At 44.5% G+C, this 20,831-nt stretch overlaps 1 protein-coding gene across 1 annotated transcript in view; it reads right to left on the reverse strand.

Annotated features, from left to right (window-relative positions):
- Positions 1–14,337, reverse strand: part of LOC139366787 (cadherin-20-like) — a 31,691-nt gene extending 17,354 nt beyond the window's left edge. Inside the window, exons 1-3 of the mRNA XM_071104495.1 lie at positions 14,162–14,337; positions 5,620–5,964; positions 581–875 (exon numbers count right to left, since the gene is read on the reverse strand). Of these exons, the coding sequence (XP_070960596.1) occupies positions 581–875; positions 5,620–5,856 (532 nt within the window). The 5' untranslated portion in view covers positions 5,857–5,964; positions 14,162–14,337. The remainder of the gene's footprint in view (positions 1–580; positions 876–5,619; positions 5,965–14,161) is intronic.
- Between the last annotated feature and the right edge of the window lie 6,494 nt (positions 14,338–20,831).

The following is a 20,831-nucleotide window of genomic DNA, read 5'->3' on the forward strand; positions in this document are numbered from 1 at the left end:
GCCTCAAGGTATCTGCACTCACTGGTGGATTTATAAATATTGTATCCCACTGGTGCAGTGTGTAAGCAGAGACATCATTTTGATGGCATTATGACGATACTGCAGAGACATAATTATTTTGGCAATTGTGCGCACATAACCGAACATCCTCATCTCCTTCCCAGCGTACACTACTCACAGAAACACACTGCTGTGAATAACCAGCACAACAGAGACATACTGTATAATAGAGAAACAGAGTTTGCTAACTGAACTACTAGAATTAAAAAATAAGCAAAGACTGTTAATGAATGGATGAATGGAACGTGTAGAGGCAGCAGCATGGTGTTCAGCTACACTCTCTAGCTGTGTTTCTGAAAGGGTCCTGGTCAAAAGTAGTGAACTATATAGAGAATAGGCTGCCATTTTGGATGCACACTGTGGCTTTATATGCCGATTCTCCACAGTTCTCCCAAAATGTGCACTTACACACTTTCTGTCAAGGATTTAAAAACATTGGTGTAACCACTGGCTTGAGGGAGTTTCCACTATTGTAAATTCCATTCAAGGATTTTGACCACCACAATCTCTACTGACTCACCGATGGTTGACATCTCAGGTATGGTGGCTTGGTAGGGCCCATCCTGGAACTTAGGTTCATTGTCATTGATGTCCTGGATCTTAACGATAAACTCAGATTCGGGCTCTAGGGGTCGGTCTGTCTGTCTGTTCCAGGCCTGGGCTTTCAGCAGGTACTGGGCCTTGACCTCGCGGTCCAGCCTCTTGATGGCATGGATGTCTCCTGTACTGTCATCAATGGTGAAGGTGGTGCCGGCACCGTCTCCTGATAGTATGTACTTGATTGAGCCATCCCCTAGGTCCATGTCTGAGTGGAGCTGTGGGGGTCACAGGTCAGAGGTTAGGGGTTAGAGGTCAAGAGAGGTTAGAAAGTACACCTTTGTTGTAGGGCCCTGGTCAAAAGTAGTGCACTAGGGTGCCATTTGAGACGCAGACTGAATATGAATATGTGATGCTATTATTTGACTTCACTGAATCTGTGACATTTCACTATTTCACTGTTTCACGTCACAAGATGGTGGTTCAGAAGATTTCTGTACAAGAAATGAATAGAACATGGAATAGAGTGCTTTTTTTGGAACAGTTCCACTATCTACAGATCTAAAGTTTAACTCCTGGCTAGACACCTTTCACACTGAGAGGGTCTCCTCTGCTTTGTTATATAGGCTCAGACAAAAAGGAAAGTGTTAAGTAAATGGAACGAAAGATATTCTAGACACTCATCCACACTAGTGCTCCATATAAATTCATGTGGAATGTACTGTATGTGCAGAGGTGTCACGCCCTGATCTGTTTCACCTGTCCCTGTAATTGTCTTATTTTCCCCAGTGTATTTATCCCTGTGTTTCCTGTCTCTCTGTGCCAGTTCGTCTTGTATGTTTAGTCAAGTCAACCAGCGTGTTTTTCCCCATACTCCTTTTCTATTCTCTTTTGCTAGTCTTCCCGGGTTTTGATCACTGTCTGACTCTGGACTACTTTCCTGCCTGCCCTGACCTTGAATCTGCCTGCCCTTCGGTACCTATTGGACTCTGAACTGGTTTTGACCTTTTGCCTGTTCATGACCATTCTCTTGCCTACCCCTTTTTGGATTAATAAACAGTGCAAGACTCCAACCATCTGCCTCCTGTGTCTGCATCTGGGTCTCGCCTTGTGCCGTGATAAGAGCTTGTGTCCCAAATGGCACCCTATTCCCTACATAGTGAGTTACTCTTGACCATGGCCATATGGGAACCCGATGGGCCCTGGCCAGAAGTAGTGCACTAGGGAATAGGGTAGGATTTGGGAGGCAGACACAGACATTCATTGGCACAGGAAGATACCTTGATCACTCAAGCGTTGAAGTGGATTGAACATTTGATCAATGATGATAAACCCTGCAGCTATCAGAGACCACATCCAGCCGACCACGACGACATTGATTGAAAAGTTGAGAACTGTCATCAAACAGTTCAATAGTAATGATGGTGGGCATTTAGCAGATGCTTTTATCCAAAGTGACATGCAGTTAACACATTTATATCATGACACAGGATATGACCCAGATGCAGAGACAGGAGGCGGGTAGTTCGGTTCTCCGAATATTTATTATAACAAAGCGGCAGAAAAAGGGCAGGTCGCGGGCAGGCGGCGGTTCGTAATCCAAGGCAGAGTCAGAAACCGGGTCGGAACCAGAAAGACTGGAAAACAAGAACTTGAGAAATGGGAAACACACTGGTAAGACCTGACAAAACAAGACGAACTGGCAACAGACAAACAGAAAAAACAGGTATAAATTCACGGGATAATGGGGAAAAATAGGAGACACTTGGTGGGAGTGGAGACAAGCACAAGACAAACACGAACACTGTTCAACATGTCACGGAGCACGTTGTTGACCTGTGCTTGGAACACCGTGGGAGTGTTGGTCAGTCCAAATGGCATAACCAGGTACGCATAGTAGCCGCTAGCCTTGTTAAAGGCTGTCTTCCACTCGTCTCCGAAACAGATGGTAGGCGTTCCGAAGGTCCAACTTCTAAAAAATATTCGCCCCCTGGAGAGGCTCGAAAGCCGAGGAGAAGAGAGGTAGAGTTTTTTTTTAGCATTTATTTTTACTGTGAGGTCCCGGTAGTCGATACACGGGTGCAGGGTGGCCGGGGAGGAAGAAGGATGAATCAACCCTGTAGCTAGGAGGATGAATTAAGGATGAACCTTGCAATTAACCCTGCAGCGAGTCCTCAATGTACACTTCCATGGTCTTGGTCTCCGGACCAGACAGGGAAAAATGCCGCCCCCTGATGAGGTGTAGTGCCAGGGATAGATTGGCCATGGTGGCGAAGTAATTACAATATAGCAATTAAACAATGGAATGGTAGATGTGCAGAAGATTAATGTGCAAGTAGAGATATTGGGGTGCAAAGGAGCAAGATAAATACATACTGTATGGGGATGAGGTAGGTAGATAGGTGGGCTGTTTACAGATGGGCTATGTACAGGTGCAGTGATCTGTGAGCTGCTCTGACAGCTGGTGCTTAAAGCTAGTGAGGGAGATATGAGTCTCCAGCTTCAGAGATTTTTGCAGTGTCTTCCAATCATTGGCAGCAGAGAACTGGAAGGAAAGATGACCAAATGAGGAATTGACTTTGGGGGTGACCAGTGAGATACACCTGCTGGAGCGCGTGCTACGAGTGGGTGCTGCTATGGTGAAAATTGTTGAAAATCTCCTGGTCATTGTACTCAGTGGGAATGGCTGAGAGGTCTGAGGCTTTCCCCAAGCCCGCATAAGGACGCCCAGGGACAGGCTGTGCCGCCTTGAGGCAATGTGCATGACAGAAAGGGCTCCAACCCAAAATAGAATCCCTAGCCCAGTCGATCAAGGGGTTGTGTGTCTGGAGCCATGACAATCCCAAAACCTCAGCCACATGAGGAGACTCAATGAGCAGAAACTGCATGGACTCACTGCAGTTACCTTACACTCGCAGGTTGATGGAAACCATACTGTGAGTGACCCTGCCAATACAGCTTTCGTCCAAAGCTCTGGTGTCCATGGGAATGGAGAGGGGTTGTGTAGAGATGCCCAGTTCGGACACCAGGGTAGCATCCATAAGGCTCCCGTCGGTTGCAGAGTCCATGAGCACCCGGAGAGATTAAGACCGGTCTCCCCACAGTAGGATAGCATGGAGAGGAGTGTGAGTAACGGGAGATGGGAGACTCCCTGTATGAACCACCAGCGTCCTCCTACCTACTGATGAGCCTGGTCTTTTACTCGATAGGGGGATATGTAATGTCCTGAGATACCACAATACATACAACTTTTGGCACTCAGTCTGCATAAACGTTCCCCAGTAGACAATCTAGCCCTGCCCAGTTGCATGGGCTCAGGAGATGGCAACAGTCCTCGATGAATCCCGGGAGAACTCGGGTGACATCGGATTCTCTCGGGAATGCATGCGTCAGGGACTTCCGGGATTCTTTGGAGGCAATGGGGAACACATGGACGAGCGCGTGTGGCTGGGAACAGACCTCCTCGCCCTGCTCCGTTCCCGTAACTCCCATCAATTCTTATTGTCAGGGCTATGAGAGAGTTGAGGTCCATGGGCAGCTCCCTGGCTGCGAGCACAACTTTAATTCCCTCCAATAATCCTTGAAAGAAGGTGTCGAACAGGAACTCCATGTTCCAGGCACTTTTGGTGGCCAAAAAGTCTGCCACATTACAGGAGTCTTGACGCAGCGTGAAGTAGCTTCCGAGCTACCTTTCTCCCAGACACAGGAGAATCGAACACCATCCTTACCTCCGCCATGAAATCCTCCAGACTAAGGCAAACGCTGGATTGCTGCTCCCACACAGCTGTAGCCCAGGTGAGCTCCCTCCCGGACATTAGCATTAAAAGATACTTGAACGATCTGAAGGAAACAAGGAGGGCTGTATCTCAAATATGAGGGAACACTGGAAGAGAAAATGCCCAGCAGGTCCCATGATCCACAGCGTAGTGCTCTGGAGGAGGTAAGCAGGGTTCTCGGGAAGCCGGGTAGGCTGGGGAGAAGCAACTCTGGTAGCGGGGTTACTACGAGTCTGGAAGGATACCGTGGTGGCTTGCTACCTAGTAGATAGTCCGCTGAATTGTTCCAACAATGCATTGAAGACATGGTCATGGCGTTCCGCCAAGGTATGGTGTCCCTCCAAAAGGTTAGCAGTAAGTCCTTGTGTCCTCCAATGGTGGCTCCTTGGGGGGAAACAGTATTGTGGAGCTGGTCTGAGTCTGCTGGGTCAGTCATGGCCAGTTTGTACTATCACGGCTCAGGATTTGACCCAGATGCAGACACAGGAGGCGGATGGTTCAGTTCTCAGACTATAAAAAAAAAACAAAGGGGCAGGAAAAGGGGCAGAACAAGAGTAGGCAGAGGTTCGTAATCCAAGGAAGAGTCAAAAAGGGCCAGAACGGCAGGCAGGAATCAGGGACAGGGCAGGCAGAAAGGTCGGATCCAGGAAGACTGGAAAACAAAAACTTGATAACTGGTGAAACGGGAAACATGCTGGTAAAACCTGACAAAACAAGACGAACTGGCAATAGACAAACATAAAACGCAGGTATAAATACACTGTCAGGGTGTGTATGAAGGCGAAGTCAGGTGCAGGAGAGCAGAGTAGGATTAAATAAAGCGCACTTTATTATAGTTCCAAACTGGGAGCACAACAAAACAAACGCACTCCAAAAAACGGAACAATAAAGTAAAGCGCTTAACGAACATCACTTGACATGAAAACAATTACACACAAAACATGATGACGGTTAAATACAAATAGATTGATTGGGGAAATGAAAACCAGGTGTGTATGAAATCAAGACAAGACAAATGGATATATGAACAATGGAGCGGCGATGGCTAGAAAGTATGACGTCGATCACCGAATGCCGCCCGAACAAGGAGAGGAGCCGACTTCGGCGGAAGTCGTGACATACACGGTGGATAATGGGGAAAAATAGGAGACACCTGGAGAGGGGGAATGTGTGTGTGTGTGTGTGTGTGTGTGTGTGTGTGTGTGTGTGTGTGTGTGTTCATGCATGTCTGTGTGTGTCGACTCACCTTTCCAATGTATAGCGGCTCCAGTCCAGTGTACTCCTCCAGCACAAAGAACTGGTTCCATACCCAGCCTCTTTTCACCCTCCTCAACAGCCCTGCTCTACTTTCCTCCTGTGACCTGGCTCTATCCATACGGCCCTGGGCCTCACACAACAGGGTCAGCAGGGCTAGAGCTAGTGGGAGTAGTAGGGTGTAGACAGGCCTACCACCCCCAAGATAGTGGTGAAGTCGATCTCCCATGATGGATACTCAACCACAAAGCAAATTGTTTTGTGTTTTCTTTAGGGATCCAATGACCCACCGATGTCGTGCCTTTATCTCTTGCGTCCTGGGAAGGTCCTCAAATGGCTAGAGAAAAGAGACAGCAGAGATGAATTTCAAAACCCTTCAAATGTAGTTGTCATTGTTGTGTCATGACACTATCGTCCTTGGCCTATAAGCTATTTTGCTGTTTCGTTCTTCTCTGAAACTAAGGAGGAAAGGAGGAAAGTATGGATGAATGAAAAGATGGAAAGATGGAGGGATGACAATGATCCCAGCCTATTGTGTATAACCACCGATTCCTCTTCTTTTCTGCTATTTGGTGAGTGATATTTAATGTGTGTGTGTGTGTGTATGCGTGCTTACGTCTGTGTGTGTGTGCGTGTTTGATGTGGAAGTGCGTGCATGTGCTTGTGTGTGGTAGAAAGATAGAGAGCTGTATTAAAACTTAATTAGTGGGGCCTCTCACACTGCAGATGAGGTGTGTTTAGAGTAGGAGCGGAGAGGGAGACATTGGGGAGAGGTATGTCCTCTAGGGGCTGCAGGTTAACCTGAGAGGGACCAGGCATGATGCTAAACTCTGATACCAGCTTGAGCACAAAACCCTTCTGCATTTAGCTTCTCCCTTCCCCATTTATTGTGTTGTGCTTAGACCAAGGGGCTCCAACAGGTAGATCACGAGCTACCAGTAGCTCTCAACCCATGAGTAGCTCCCCAAACAATTCTGAAAGCACATACAGTGCCTTGCAAAAGTATTCATCCCTCTTGGCATTTTTCCTATTTTGTTGCATTACAACCTGTATTTTAAATGTATTTTTATTTGGAGTTCATGTAATGGACATGATCTGTCTCAGTATACCTGTTCTGAAAGGCCCCAGAGACTGTAACTCCACTAAGCAAGGGGCACCACTAAGCAAGAGGCACCATGAAGACCAAGGAGCTCTCCAAACAGGTCAGGGACAAAGTTGTGGAGAAGTACAGATCAGGGTTGGGTTATAAAAATATCCTAAACTTTAAACATCCCACGGAGCACCTTTAAATCCATTATTAAAACATTGAATGAATATGGCAACAAACCTGCCAAGAGAGGGACGCCCACCAAAACTCACAGACCAGGCAAGGAGGGCCTTATCAGAGAGTCAACAAAGAGACCATAGACAACCGTGAAGGAGCTGCAAAGCTCCACAGCGGAGATTGGAGTATCTGTCCATAGGACCACTTTAAGCTAAGAGTGTGCAAGAGTGAATGCCAAGAGTGTGAATGCCTTGAATGCCAAGAGTGTGCAAAGCTGTCATCAAGGCAAAGGGTGGCTATTTGAAGAATCTCAAATATAAAATATATTTTGATTTGTTTAACACCTTTTTGGTTACTACATGATTCCATATGTGTTATTTCATATTTTTGATGTCTTCATTTTTATTCTACGATGTTGAAAATAGTAAAAATAAAGAAAAACCCTTGAATGAGTCGGTGATCTTAAACTTTTGACCGGTAGTGTGTAGAGCTATATAGTGTATATACATTTATTATGGATATTGCACGTTCTGATATTTCTTAATTCCTTTCTATGTTTTGTATTTGTGTGTATTGTTAGGTATTACTGTCACGTTCTGACCTTAGTTCCTTTATTATGTCTTTGTGTTAGTTTGGTCAGGGCGTGAGTTGGGGTGGGTAGTCTATGTTCTTTTTTCTATGTTGTATTTCTGTGTTTGGCCTGGTATGGTTTTCAATCAGAGGCAGCTGTCGATCGTTGTCTCTGATTGAGAATCATACTTAGGTAGCCGGTTTTCCCCAGTTTGGTTGTGGGTGATTATTTTCTGTGTCTTCCCACACAGAACTGTTTCGTTCGTTCTCCTTGTTGTTTTTTACTTTTTTTTGTGTTCAGTGTTAATAAATATCAACATGGACATGCACCACGCTGCACCTTGGACCTCTTCTCCTTCACCAGATGAAAACCGTTACAATTACTGCATTGTTGGAGATAGAAACATAAGCACTTCATTGCACCTGCGGTAACATGTGCAAAATATGTATACGAGACCAATAGCATTTGATTAGATTTTTTACTATCCCATCAAAGCCAAACTGATATTATCCCACCGCTGGTTAGACACTATTGGCTCAAAAAGCCAAACGTAACACAATATCTGCCATTTAATTTACAGCAATATTACCCATCTGCCTGTGTGGTGCGTGAATGCATTTGTGTATCCCTTAGTTTAGCCAGTTAGCGATGCTAATGACAACCATCTTCTGGGTAGACAGAAAGGCTTTCCACCAGAATCTTCAACATAAAATGTTAACTACAAAATAGGCTTACCTGATAGAATGTTATCATGATTATTTGTATTAAGCAGGTTCACATTAGGTTTGCGAACTATACCATGATGCGTGCAGTACAGAAATATTGCTAGCCAGACACAGTCCTCAATTAAAGAACATGCAACTGTGCTGTTTCTCTATAAATAATTGTCATTTTTACCATTATAAAATCTATTTTACAGCAAAGACCTGGTGAAGAGTTGCAGGGGAGAAAAGAGCATGCCTATTTCAACGCTAAATACATTTGTAGCTGGATAATTTTTTTTTAAGTACCTCTTATACAAAAAAAATATTGTAAACCCCTTGCTTGGACTGTAGCAACCACCCTAAAACCCTATCTCTCTCTCTCTCTCTCTCTCTCTCTCTTCTTTCTGCATTGTTGGTGATTTCTGCTTCCCCCTCTATTTGCAGTTTCTAAGAAACAGTAACTTCTTTCATTTCTCTCTGGCTGTCTTCTCTAAGCGTGTAGTTGCTTCTCTCCCTCTCCCCTCTCTCCCACTCTCCCCTTTTCTCCCTCTCTCTTTCTGCTGCCTGTCACAGAGGAAGTGAGAGATGCGCTGCTGTTTCTCCCTGCCGCTCTCTCTCCCCCTCTCCTCCTCTCTCAATCCTTCTCTCTCCCCCATCTATCTCCCTCTCCTCCTCTCACACTCTCCTTCTCTCATCTTTCTCCATTTCCCCCTCTCTCCCTCTCCCCTTTCTCTTTCTGCTGCCTTTAGTAGAGGAGGTGAGAGGTGCACTGTCTGCCTTCTGCTAATGGCCTCAGGGTGTGATGTCATGAGATTGTAGTGTTTGTGTCCGAATAGAATTACCTTTGTGTACTAAACGCTACTCACACCGTGAACTACTGTACATGCTACATGCCTGATAGGGCAACATGCAACAAGTGGCGCACCGTTCCACAAAATAGAGTTCGGCAAAGAGGAAGTGGAGAGAGTGGAAAGAGTTGAGAGCGGTAGAGAAATAGAGAGACGGAGGAAGAGTATTTCCACCATTTATCGGGTGTAGGCACTGACTTGATAACTGATTTCCAAATGTCAAGTTTATTTGCTGCACTCGAACTGCCCACAATAATCAGAGCAAGCAAGGTCAATCATTATTTCATGGTGCTGTGGATCTTTTGATGTTTTGTATTGATTTCAAGTAATGTTTTACATTTAATCAATGTCTTTCATATGCTCTACTCAAACGGTGCCTTTATGACTCTTATTTGTTTTTCTTTCCATTTGTCAGTGAGGTGGTAACATCTGTTTGCCTCCACCACAATATATTTCCTCTCTATTAACAAGCTGCAAGGGGCAGAAAACGGACAGCTGTGTCGTAATAATGCAGAGAGGGGAAAGGGAAAAGAGAAAAATTGAAAGAAAAGACTGCTAGCAGTGGGCGTGGAGAAAGAGATGGGAAGTGGGGGGGGGAGAACAAAAGAAAGAAAGAGAGCAAAGAAAGAGAGACTATGTTTAGCTCTATTATATAGTGTAAGAGAGAGCTCATTGTGCCGCCATGGACACTCCCAGTCTCCAAACACAGTTAATCATTATTGAAGAGTCACAAAGAGACTGGTGGCTAGGGGAGGGTGCTGAGCGTGGTGGTATTGTTGCAGAGCCCCTGATAGGGGGGGGTATATGGCTACTAGCCACCCTGGCCCTCGAACTCAGGGGATATGTCCCAAATGGCCCCCTATTCCCCATGGGCCCAGTTAAAAAGTAGTGCACTATATAGGGGATAGGGTGCCATTTGGGATGCAATCTTGAACTTAGAGCCCCACGAGGGCCACTTGCAGGCTGGGTGAGCCCTGACCCCAATGGGCCCCTCCTGGTCCTACCCTATTCTGTCTGTTTCCATTCTCTCTCCATTCTTTCTAATCAATTCGCCATGTTGTTCATTATGAAGTCAAATTATCTCCTCGCTAAATCCTCCACACACCCCTTCACCCCCCCCAGCCCTTCCCTCTCAGAGTTCACAACTTTGTGTTTTGGTGTGTGTGTGCTGCTCCCGGCAGAGGTCAGGGCATGCACCCATTGCATTCTACCTCTTTTTTTGTTGTGTCTAATGAGGTGACATGCTACATAGTTGTGCTGGCTTAACATTCCACATATCTCCCTCAGACTAATCTGATGGTTCTTCAGATTAGCAGCTGCTCTTTCTGCTCCTGCCTTTACGACCTACCACACAAGATTCCCCTGTCCAGAACAGAGGAATGGATGGATAGATGAATGGATGGAAGGAGGAGGGTGGATGGATGATTGGTGTAGGAGACATCATATGAGAAAGCTTAAGGAGAGGTATTTTCCCACCACAATGACATGTTATACTGACTTGAGGATTTCGGAGGGAAACGGTAAAAGACAGTTTAACTTTCAAAGAGAACAGCGTGCCTTATAAAGATGTGTGTCGTTCTCAAAGCGTCTTGTTGCGCTGTCTATGTGTGTGTTTGTGCATTGCATGTTTGAGTGCGTGCTTGTGTATCTAATGTGTGTGTCAATCAAGGAGGGGATGTAACAATCAACAGCAGTAACAGCTGGTGTTCGAGGAATTAAAGGACCATATTGTTGAGTCATCAAACTCTCAGTCAGTCTGTCAGCATTGCACCCTTTTCCCTATAAAGTGCACTACTTTTGACCTACCATAGGGTGCCATTAAAGACCATGCACTAATATTTGGCGAGAAAATAACATCAAAACCACTACTTTCCCTCTCCCATTCCCTTAGGCCTACTAAAGAGGTAAACAACACACATGAAACAAGGCTATCAAACTAACAGAACTATACAAAAACCCTCTGCCGTTAGCCACTCAGACTCTGTGAACTCAGCCTGACTTTTGTGCTCTGCTGCAGATCATGCGAAATTTTATTTACATTTTTTTCACAAAGTCAATCTCATATGATGGTTGCTTACTTCCTGTCGAGCGAGCACTTTCTTCTCAGGAGCAGCGGTGTGCTTGTCTAAAACAGAGTTATACACTCTGCTTACCAAACCATCAACAATGACACTCCAACAATGTAGCCATTGAACACTGAACAGATAACTTTGACTTTCTCTCCACTTTGTGTGTGCTAACAACAGTGTGGTAAACAACATATCTGTTGAATAGCTAACTTTCAGATATATAACTTAATGTGGTGCGGCAGTGTGTCGTTGAACAGACATGTCACAATGTAGGCCTACCTATTGAAGAGATAACGTTCCGACTTTCTCCCAACTTTGTGTGTGGTGTGACAGTGTGGTCCTATTTCCTATGTAGACCCAGGTCTGCCTTTAAGGTCATTCATAAGGCTTAATTTCACAGTGGGCATGTCCGTATCCTCCATTCACCCCTATCTAAGAGGACCCCCGTTCCTAAATGGACCATTAATGACGGAGTCACCGTGAAAGAGGGGCGGAGTTGGGGCTCCAGCATCATAAAACCACAGGGAGATACGTCATGGCTAATTTGTTAACCACAATTGATTTTGCATGGTGGAGAAAGTAGCCATCACTGAGACACTTCATATCTTTGACCCCAGAGAAAGATGGATGCACAGTATCTGGGTTATTTAGGGCAGCATTGATGGGTAACATCCTGGTGTTAGTGGCCAGATTCCCACCTATGCTAGACTGAGAAAACATAAGCCATTTTCATATTCAAAGAAAAGTCATAGAATTATAGATTTTCCATAAACTATTCAAAGTAGGTTCATTTTGAATTGAACCCCACTACTTTGCGGTACCTTAGCCTGCATGTGCCTTGTCGTAAAGCCCATTCCAATGATTTCTTGTAATCGGTATATTTTTTTATATGACAGAAGAAATTTACCAGGTTTTGTGATTTTCTCAGCGGCAAAGGGTCTATGGTACGGTGATATCACAGACAGTTCACAGAGGGAGGCAGCGATCTTCAAATGCTGTTTGGAGCAATAGGAGGTGTGTCTTCTCTATGCCAGCACACTCAGATCACGCAGATGTTTGTGTACGTGCGTGCGCGGCGTATGTATGCAAGCAAGCGTGTGTGTGCCTGCACCCATCTTGCCCCCAATCCTAACCTCTCGTCCCTCACACCCCACCTCCACCCCCCAGCCTCTCTCCGTGTAGCTGTAACCCCAGCCACTGTCTGTGCTGCTGCTGCAAAGTGAGGGTGCTCTATTTCCCTCCCCATGGGTTGTTTAATGTGGTGCTCCTAATTATGCCCTACCCTCTCTATATATCCCACTCTCTCTCCATCTATCCTTCTTCCCTTCCTCTCCATCCTGCCTCTATGTGTTCTTTGAGGTCACGTGTGAGCCTCTGAAAATTATAGGATGTACAGTACATTATGTGCTGTGAACCACGTAGTGTTGCTGTCTCTGTCTGGAGCAATGGGCTAGCACCCTTAGTGCCATGGGAAGGGCAAAAGTTATCACCACATTTTTTCCTACCAGCTCCTTTGTCCTATTCTTTTCCATAACAATATCGTTTCGTCCTTCTTTTCTCTCAAGCTCATTGTCTTATTCCAACTATCTTGCACTTTCTTTCTCTTTCCATCGCTGGTGCTGCTCTCTCTCGCTCTCTCTCTCTTTCTTTCTTTCTCTCCCCATGCACATACAAAAAGAAACCTTGTGATTTATGGAGAAATTAAATCACACAAATTGGCATTCATCCCGACCACTGGTGCATGGAAATTATGTCACGGGGCATGAGTGTCACCAGGAAAGTTTGCAATCCATGTCACTCCACCACAAATTAACCAACAGAGTCCTGGGATTGCGTCCCAAAGGCATCCTATTCCCTGCATAGTGCACTACTTCTGACCAGGGCCCTGTTCAAAAGTACTGCCCTATATAGGGAATAGGGTGCCTTTTGGGATGCAACCCTGCAGACAGCAGAGGGCCTCTTCAGTACTCGAATATCCCTTCATAATCACTCCAAAACATCTCTGCAGATGGAGAGATTGGGATAGGTTGTTGTTGAGATAGAGAGGTGATGTACTTATTCTCTGCTGCATAAACGCTTGAGCATTTAGCGATTCAGAGATTCCTTTTCTGTTATCCTGTCCGTCTGTGTCGGAATGTTGTTTAAAAACACGACTGCATGACTGGGAGAGTAGAGCGTCGGAACGTCTTTGCGTGCATCTCAAATGTCACCCTATTCCTTTTGTAGTGCACTACTTTTGACTAGGGCCCATAGGACTCTGGTCAAAAGTAGTGCACTATATAGGGAATAGGGTTTCTTTTGGGATGTAGCATGAGATTGTCTAGGAACCCTTTGAAGCTGTTGTTAGTTATTACAGAGACTACACAGCAAAACCTCAGCATAATGTGTGTCACTCAGTTCCGTGAATGAGCGTTAATCGTCCCAACTTCTGACACGGATAATAGCTACAATGTCTTTGTGTCTTTGTGCACACTTGTCAATCCGGTTTATTTCCCAGCTTCGGTTGACAAGGAGACAGCTTAATGGTTTTGAAGAAGATGACAAAAGTCCTCGTCATGTTGAAAAATTAAAGCCTTCACTGTGACTGAGGTTTGAACACTAAACTAAAGTCCAGACTTTAAATACAGCGTATTTGAATTGCCACCAGGGCTAGATGTGTACTGAAGGACCCCATACAGTTTTGAGCCCAGGTTTGTATTCGAGTTATACTTTGCCACAAGCATTCTCACAGATCAATTACTCTCTCCTCAAATTACTCAAGTCCATTCTTGACAAATAAAAATGATATACAAAATGAACATACATTATAAGCAGGTTACAGCTTCAGTTAGCTTGTCTCACTTTGCACAGGTTTCTCATTTCCATTTCTACATATAAAAAAAAAAATGTCAAAGGATGACATCAAGACAATGACTGAACATTCTAAACATGCAGAAAGGAAATGAGAAACCATTATTTATCATTGACTGCAATGTCCCAACAGTAACACCCATTGAAGAATTTAATTGAAATCTCTCATTGATGATCATGTAGAAAGGCATTTGAGAAGTCAGAATAATTAAAAATTCCAGACCTTACCTTCTTTCTCTGTCCTTTTCAGACAGTTTTTGCTATTTTTTCTTCTTCTCTTATCCGTCTCTTCTTTTCTCTCCACTCTCACTAAATTGCACGTGGTAAAGTTGTGGAAGTAACTGCCTGCTATGCATCAGTTCCCCTAAAGTTACTATGGGTCCATGCTCCCTCTAAACCACACTGGGTGTCCTTTGTAAAGTTTCTACTTCTATCACTCATTGTCTCCCCGTGTCTCTCTCTCTCTTTCTCTCCACGCTCTCTCTCTCCAGGCTCTCTCCCTTTTGCTTTCCACAAGCTCTCTCTCTCTCTTTCTGTCTCCACGCTTTCATCCACAGTGTCATCTTGCCCAGGAGCCAATCAGACTAAAGGACCATTGGCTGCTGTGTACAATCAGGGGTCCGCAACCAGAAATATGCAACCTGAGGCAGGGGATGGGAATGCTTCTCAGAGCAGAGCAAGAGAGAGAGAGAGAGAGAGAGAGAGAGAGGAGAGAGAGAGAGAGAGAGAGAGAGAGAGAGAGAGGAGAGAGAGAGAGAGAGAGAGAGAGAGAGAGAGAGAGAGAGGGAGCAAGAGAGAGAGAGAGTGAGCAAGAGAGATAGAGGGGGCAAGAGAGAGAGAGAGAGAGCGAGAGAGAGAGGGAGAGAGAGAGAGAGAGAGAGAGAGAGAGCGAGAGAGAGAGAGAGAGAGAGAGAGAGAGAGAGACTGTGACTGACCCAAAATTAAGGAAAGCTTTGACTATGTACAGACTCAGTGAGCATAGCCTTGCTATTGAGAAAGGCCGCCGTAGGCAGACATGGCTCTCAAGAGAAGACAGGCTATGTGCTCACTGCCCACAAAATGAGGTGGAAACTGAGCTGCACTTCCTAACCTCCTGCCCAATGTATGACCATATTAGAGAGACATATTTCCCTCAGATTACACAGATCCACAAAGAATTCGAAAACAAATCCAAATTTGAAAAACTCCCATATCTACTGGGTGAAATTCCACAGTGTGCCATCACAGCAGCAAGATTTGTGTCCTGTTGCCACGAGAAAAGGGCAACCAGTGAAGAACACACACCATTGTAAATACAACCCATATTTATGCTTATTTATTTTATCTTGTGTCCTTTAACCATTTGTACATTGTTAAAACACTGTATATATATATATATAATATGACATTTGTAATGTCTTTACTGTTTTGAAACCTCTGTATGTGTAATGTTTACTGTTAATTTTTGTTGTTTTTCACTTTATATATTCACTTTGTATGTTGTCTACCTCACTTGCTTTGGCAATGTTAACACATGTTTCCCATGCCAATAAAGCCCTTGAATTGAATTGAATTGAAATTGAGAGAGAGAGAGAGAGAGAGAGAGAGAGAGAGAGAGAGAGAGAGAGGCACCAGTGATTGAAGACAGAGAAAGTGCTAGAGAGCTGGAATAAAACAATGAGCGTGAGAGAAAAGGACAAAATTAAATGATATTGTTATACAGGGTGGGCAGGGATGGGTTTTTGTGCCACAAAAGCCACTAATTTTATCTTTCAGTATTTGCAAGTGAATAAAGTACCTTATGTGGAGGTGGAGGCAGAGAGGGTTGACTAGTTTCCTTGAGCAGCGAAGTAGAAAACAGAGAAAGAGGAAGGGAGAGGAAAGGAAGAAAGATTTTTTTAAATTATCTATTTTTCTCTCTCAGTTTGTTTATGTCCTACACAAACTGATCTTCATAAGGATTTATAGGCACAAAAGATGAAACTTAAAACTACATTATATTGCCTTGCCTTGCCCATTCAGAGACAAAGCAATTTGTTTTTCAGATTTCCGTCAAGATTTGGGAAATTAGATGCATGCCAGTACCTACAAAGCCTCCATTAAACATGGTCACAGAAAATCTGATACCTGTTCAGAATAGAGAAAAATGATCATCTGGAAAGAGGAGAGGGAGGAAAAAACTATATTTAATTGAAAGCAATCATGAAAGTAATATAGTTAAGTGTTGAGTGTTTTAAGTGTGTCCCAATATGGGCCTTGCTCAAAAGTAGTGCACTATACAGTATAGGGAATAGGATGCGCTTTGGGATGCAGATTTGGGCATGTTGTTTTTTTACTTCTTTCCACTTCAGAACAAAGTGGGAGAGGAATTACTCAACCATGCATAGACAGAAAATGTAAATATATTAGCTACAGGAAGGAAGTGTGATGTGGCGTGGCTTTGTTCAAGCACTCTGGGTTTATGAAATGTGCTATACCAAATAAAATGCTTTATCATTGGTTTTTAATTAGTAGCATATTATAATGCAACCGGTGGCTCTTATTATCAACTGTTCCAAGCTATTTTGATATTGGAATACTCCAAACACAACCGCGGCAGCAGGTAGCATAGGGGAAAAGAGTGTTGGGTCAGTAAACAAAAAGTCGCTGATTCGAATCCCCGAGCTGACTAGGTGACAAATCTGCTGATGTGCCCTTGAGTAAGGCACTTGACCCCGAATTGCTCCTGCAAGTCACTCTTGATAAGATCGCCGGTTAAGTTATGTAAATGTGAATTACCCATATTTGCACTGTGAGTCATGATTATTTTCTTTTCTGTCAACATATTTGGCTCTTTTTTGCTTCCTCTCCAAGCCTTTCCAGTCTCTTTCATCTTCCTGACAACATAATTTAGTCTGTTGTATGGTACTAAAAATACAGATGAGGGCTGTTGTCATCTTCCACAGAACAGATGGTCAAAAGGTTGCTCTCTCTATCAGTTCAATATGTTTCTTTCCCTCTACCTCCTTCAACTCCTCTCTTGTCCCTTTCAATATGTCTCTTTCTCATTTGCCAGCCCATTCTTCTTCTCCCGGTCTCCCCACGACCTCTTTGTTTCTTTGAAGACCTGACTGGTTAGTGCCTCAGCCAATCTGTCAGACAATTCTTGACTGGGCCCCCGAGAAAAGGCAGGGGGTCTCGGCCCCTCTCAGTCCCTCTTGGTCCTGCTTTGTCGGCCGGGGTGAGATAGGAGGAGAGGGGTGGGGTATGACAGGGTGGCATTCCACCCCATTGAGCAGTGGCCTTCATCACACTGGCAGGCTGGCAGATCGTAATTGGCAGAACAAATTGAACGTATGGGCTTATCAAAAGCAATGTCTCTTTTTGGGGTATTTTCAGTGTTCTAGGGGTGGAGGAAGTCTGGGGAAACAGGGAAACAGAAGGGGTCCACCACAATAGTTAGCTTAGAAATAGATTGGAATCAGTTGTGTTCTGGTTGTTCTGCTAATCTGGACATAGGTTGGTGTGATATGCAGAACATTATAGGGACACGGTGTGTTGTCATGCCTTATGGATAATCTCTGCCCACTCAAAAGGTTGAGTTGTCGATTGGCCAAGGAGGAGGAAGAAACAACTTGTTCCTGTCACCTGTTAGTTACATGAACAAATTGGTCATGATACGGTAGAACTATAAGACTATAAGATTTGTGACCTTTCAGTTACGCCTCGCCCGACTTCCTTTACAGCTGAATATGACAGATAACTAATTTAAACTGACATAGAGAGATGATCGCACTAATTTGGAACCTTAACTCGGTTAAACATTTGATGTGGCCTGGGATGAATAAAGTATAAAGTATGAGGATTAATGTCACTACCACTGGTAGAGGGATAGAAAGAAGGAGAGAATCAGAAGAAAAGAAAAGACCTCCTGCATCCTCCATGTTGCCTGACTGAGATGAAAGAGGAAAGAAAAGAAAGCAGTCTTTTCTGCCCAAGATTAAAAGTGGCAGAGACCAAAAAAACACCAAAGTGATCCCTCATGTCTTTGGGGCACGCAGCCAAAGCTTTTCATGTCTATCTCCACTTAGAGGTAGAAACAAAGGAACATTAAGAGAGGAAGTGTTGACTCCTAGCACAGCAGATAGATGCATCTGTTTGTCTGTGATTGTGGCGTAGAGTTGTGTACAGCATGGTCATTACCAATGTACCAGAGATAAATACTACCTGGTTGTGTCCCAAATGGCGCCCTATTCCCTACATAGTTTATACACTATTTTTGACCAGATCCATGTTTTTTTTTTTCACCTTTATTTAACCAGGTAGGCAAGTTGAGAACAAGTTCTCATTTACAATTGGGACCTGGCCAAGATAAAGCAAAGCAGTTCGACACATACAACAACACAGAGTTACACATGGAGTAAAACAAACATACAGTCAATAATACAGTAGAAAAATAAGTCTATATACAATGTGAGCAAATGAGGTGAGATAAGGGAGGTAAAGGCAAAAAAAGGCCATGGTGGCGAAGTAAATTCAATATAGCAAGTAAAACACTGGAATGGTTGATTTGCAGTGGAAGAATATGCAAAGTAGAGATGGAAATAATGGGGTGCAAAGGAGCAAAATAAATAAATAAAGTACAGTAGGGAAAGAGGTAGTTGTTTTGGCTAAATTATAGATGGACAATGTACAGGTGCAGTAATCTGTGAGCTGCTCTGACAGCTGGTGCTTAAAGCTAGTGAGGGAGATAAGTGTTTTCAGTTTCAGAGATTTTTGTAGTTCGTTCCAGTCATTGGCAGCAGAGAACTGGAAGGAGAGGCGGCCAAAGGAAGAATTGTTTTTGGTGGTGACCAGAGAGATATACCTGCTGGAGCGTGTGCTACAGGTGGGTGCTGCTATGGTGACCAGCGAGCTGAGATAAGGGGGGACTTTACATAGCAGGGTCTTGAAGATGATCTGGAGCCAGTGGGTTTGGCGAGTATGAAGCGAGGGCCAGCCAACGAGAGCGTACAGGTCGCAGTGGTGCGTAGTATATGGGGCTTTGGTGACGGATGGCACTGTGATAGACTGCATCCAATTTATTGAGTAGGGTATTGGAGGCTATTTTGTAAAGGACATCGCCGAAGTTGAGGATTGGTAGGGTGGGCGGTTTTACGAGGGTATGTTTGGCAGCATGGGTGAAGGATGCTTTGTTGCGAAATAGGAAGCCAATTCTAGATTTACCTTTGGATTGGAGATGTTTGATGTGAGTCTGGAAGGAGAGATTACAGTCTAAACAGACACCTAGGTATTTGTAGTTGTCCACGTATTCTAAGTCAGAGCCGTCCAGAGTAGTGATGTTGGACAGGCGGGCAGGTACAGGCAGAGATCGGTTGAAGAGCATGCATTTAGTTTTACTTGTATTTAAGAGCAATTGGAGCCCACGGAAGGAGAGTTGATTGGCATTGAAGCTCGCCTGTAGGATTGTTAACACAGTGTCCAAAGAAGGGCCAGAAGTATACAGAATGGTGTCGCCTGCATAGAGGTGGATCAGAGACTCACCAGCAGCAAGAGCGACATCATTGATGTGTACAGAGAAGAGAGTCGGTCCAATAATTGAACCCTGTGGCACCCCCATAGAAACTGCCACAGGCCCGGAAAACAGACCCTCCGATTTGACACACTGAACTCTATCAGATAAGTAGTTGGTGAACCAGGCGAGGCAATCATTTGAGAAACCAAGGCTGTCGAGTCTGCCGATGAGGATGTGGTGATTGACAGAGTCAAAAGCCTTGGCCAGGTCAATGAATACGGCTGCACAGTATTGTTTCTTATCGATGGAGGTTAAGATATCGTTTAGGACCTTGAGCGTGGCTGAGGTGCACCCATGACCAGCACTGAAACCAGATTGCATATCGGAGAAGGTATGGTGGGATTCGAAATGGTCGGTAATCTGTTTGTTGCCTTGGATTTCGAAGACCTTAGAAAGGCAGGGTAGGATAGATAGGTCTGTAGCAGTTTGGGTCAGGAGTGACCTCCCCTTTGAAGAGGGGGATGACCGCAGCTGCTTTCCAATCTTTGGGAATCTCAAATGACACGAAAGAGTGGTTGAACAGGCTAGTAATAGGGGTGGCAACAATTTTGGAAGATCATTTTAGAAAGAAAGGGTCCAGATTGTCTAGCCTGGCTGATTTGTAGGGGTCCAGATTTTGCAGCTCTTTCAGCACATCAGCTGACTGGATTTGGGAGAAGGAGAAATGGGGAAGGCTTGGGCGAGTGGGGGTTGCAGTGCTGTTGACCGGGGTAGGGGTAGCCAGGTGGAAAGCATGGCCAGCCGTAGAAAAATGCTTATTGAAATGTTCAATTATAGTGGATTTATCAGTGGTGGCAGTGTTTCCTATCTTCAGTGCAGTGGGCAACTGGGATGAGGTGTTCTTATTCCCCATGGACTTTACAGTGTCCCATAACTTTTTTGAGTTTGCGTTGCAGGAAGCAAATCTTTGCTTGAAAAAGCTAGCCTTGGCTTTTCTAACTGCCTGTGTATATTGGTTTCTAGCTTCCCTGAAAAGTTGCATATCACAGGGGCTGTTCGATGTTAATGCAGAACGCCATAGGCTGTTTTTGTGTTGATTAAGGGCAGTCAGGTCAGGAGAGGACCAAGGGCTATATCTGTTCCTGGTTCTAAATTTCTTGAATGGGGCATGCTTATTTAAGAAGGTGAGGAAGGCAAAAAAATACAAAACAGGCATCCTCTACTGATGGGATGAAATCAATATCCTTCCAGGATACCCCGGCCAGGTCGATTAGGAAGGCCTACTCGCTGAAGTGTTTCAGGAAGCGTTTGACAGTGAAGAGTGGAGGTCGTTTGACCGCTGACCCATTACGGATGCAGGCAATGAGGCAGTGATCGCTGAGATCTTGGTTGAAAACAGCAGAGGTGTATTTAGAGGGCAAGTTG

The sequence above is a fragment of the Oncorhynchus clarkii genome, chromosome 15, assembly GCF_045791955.1.
Source record: "Oncorhynchus clarkii lewisi isolate Uvic-CL-2024 chromosome 15, UVic_Ocla_1.0, whole genome shotgun sequence".
In the NCBI taxonomy this organism is placed as follows: domain Eukaryota; kingdom Metazoa; phylum Chordata; class Actinopteri; order Salmoniformes; family Salmonidae; genus Oncorhynchus; species Oncorhynchus clarkii.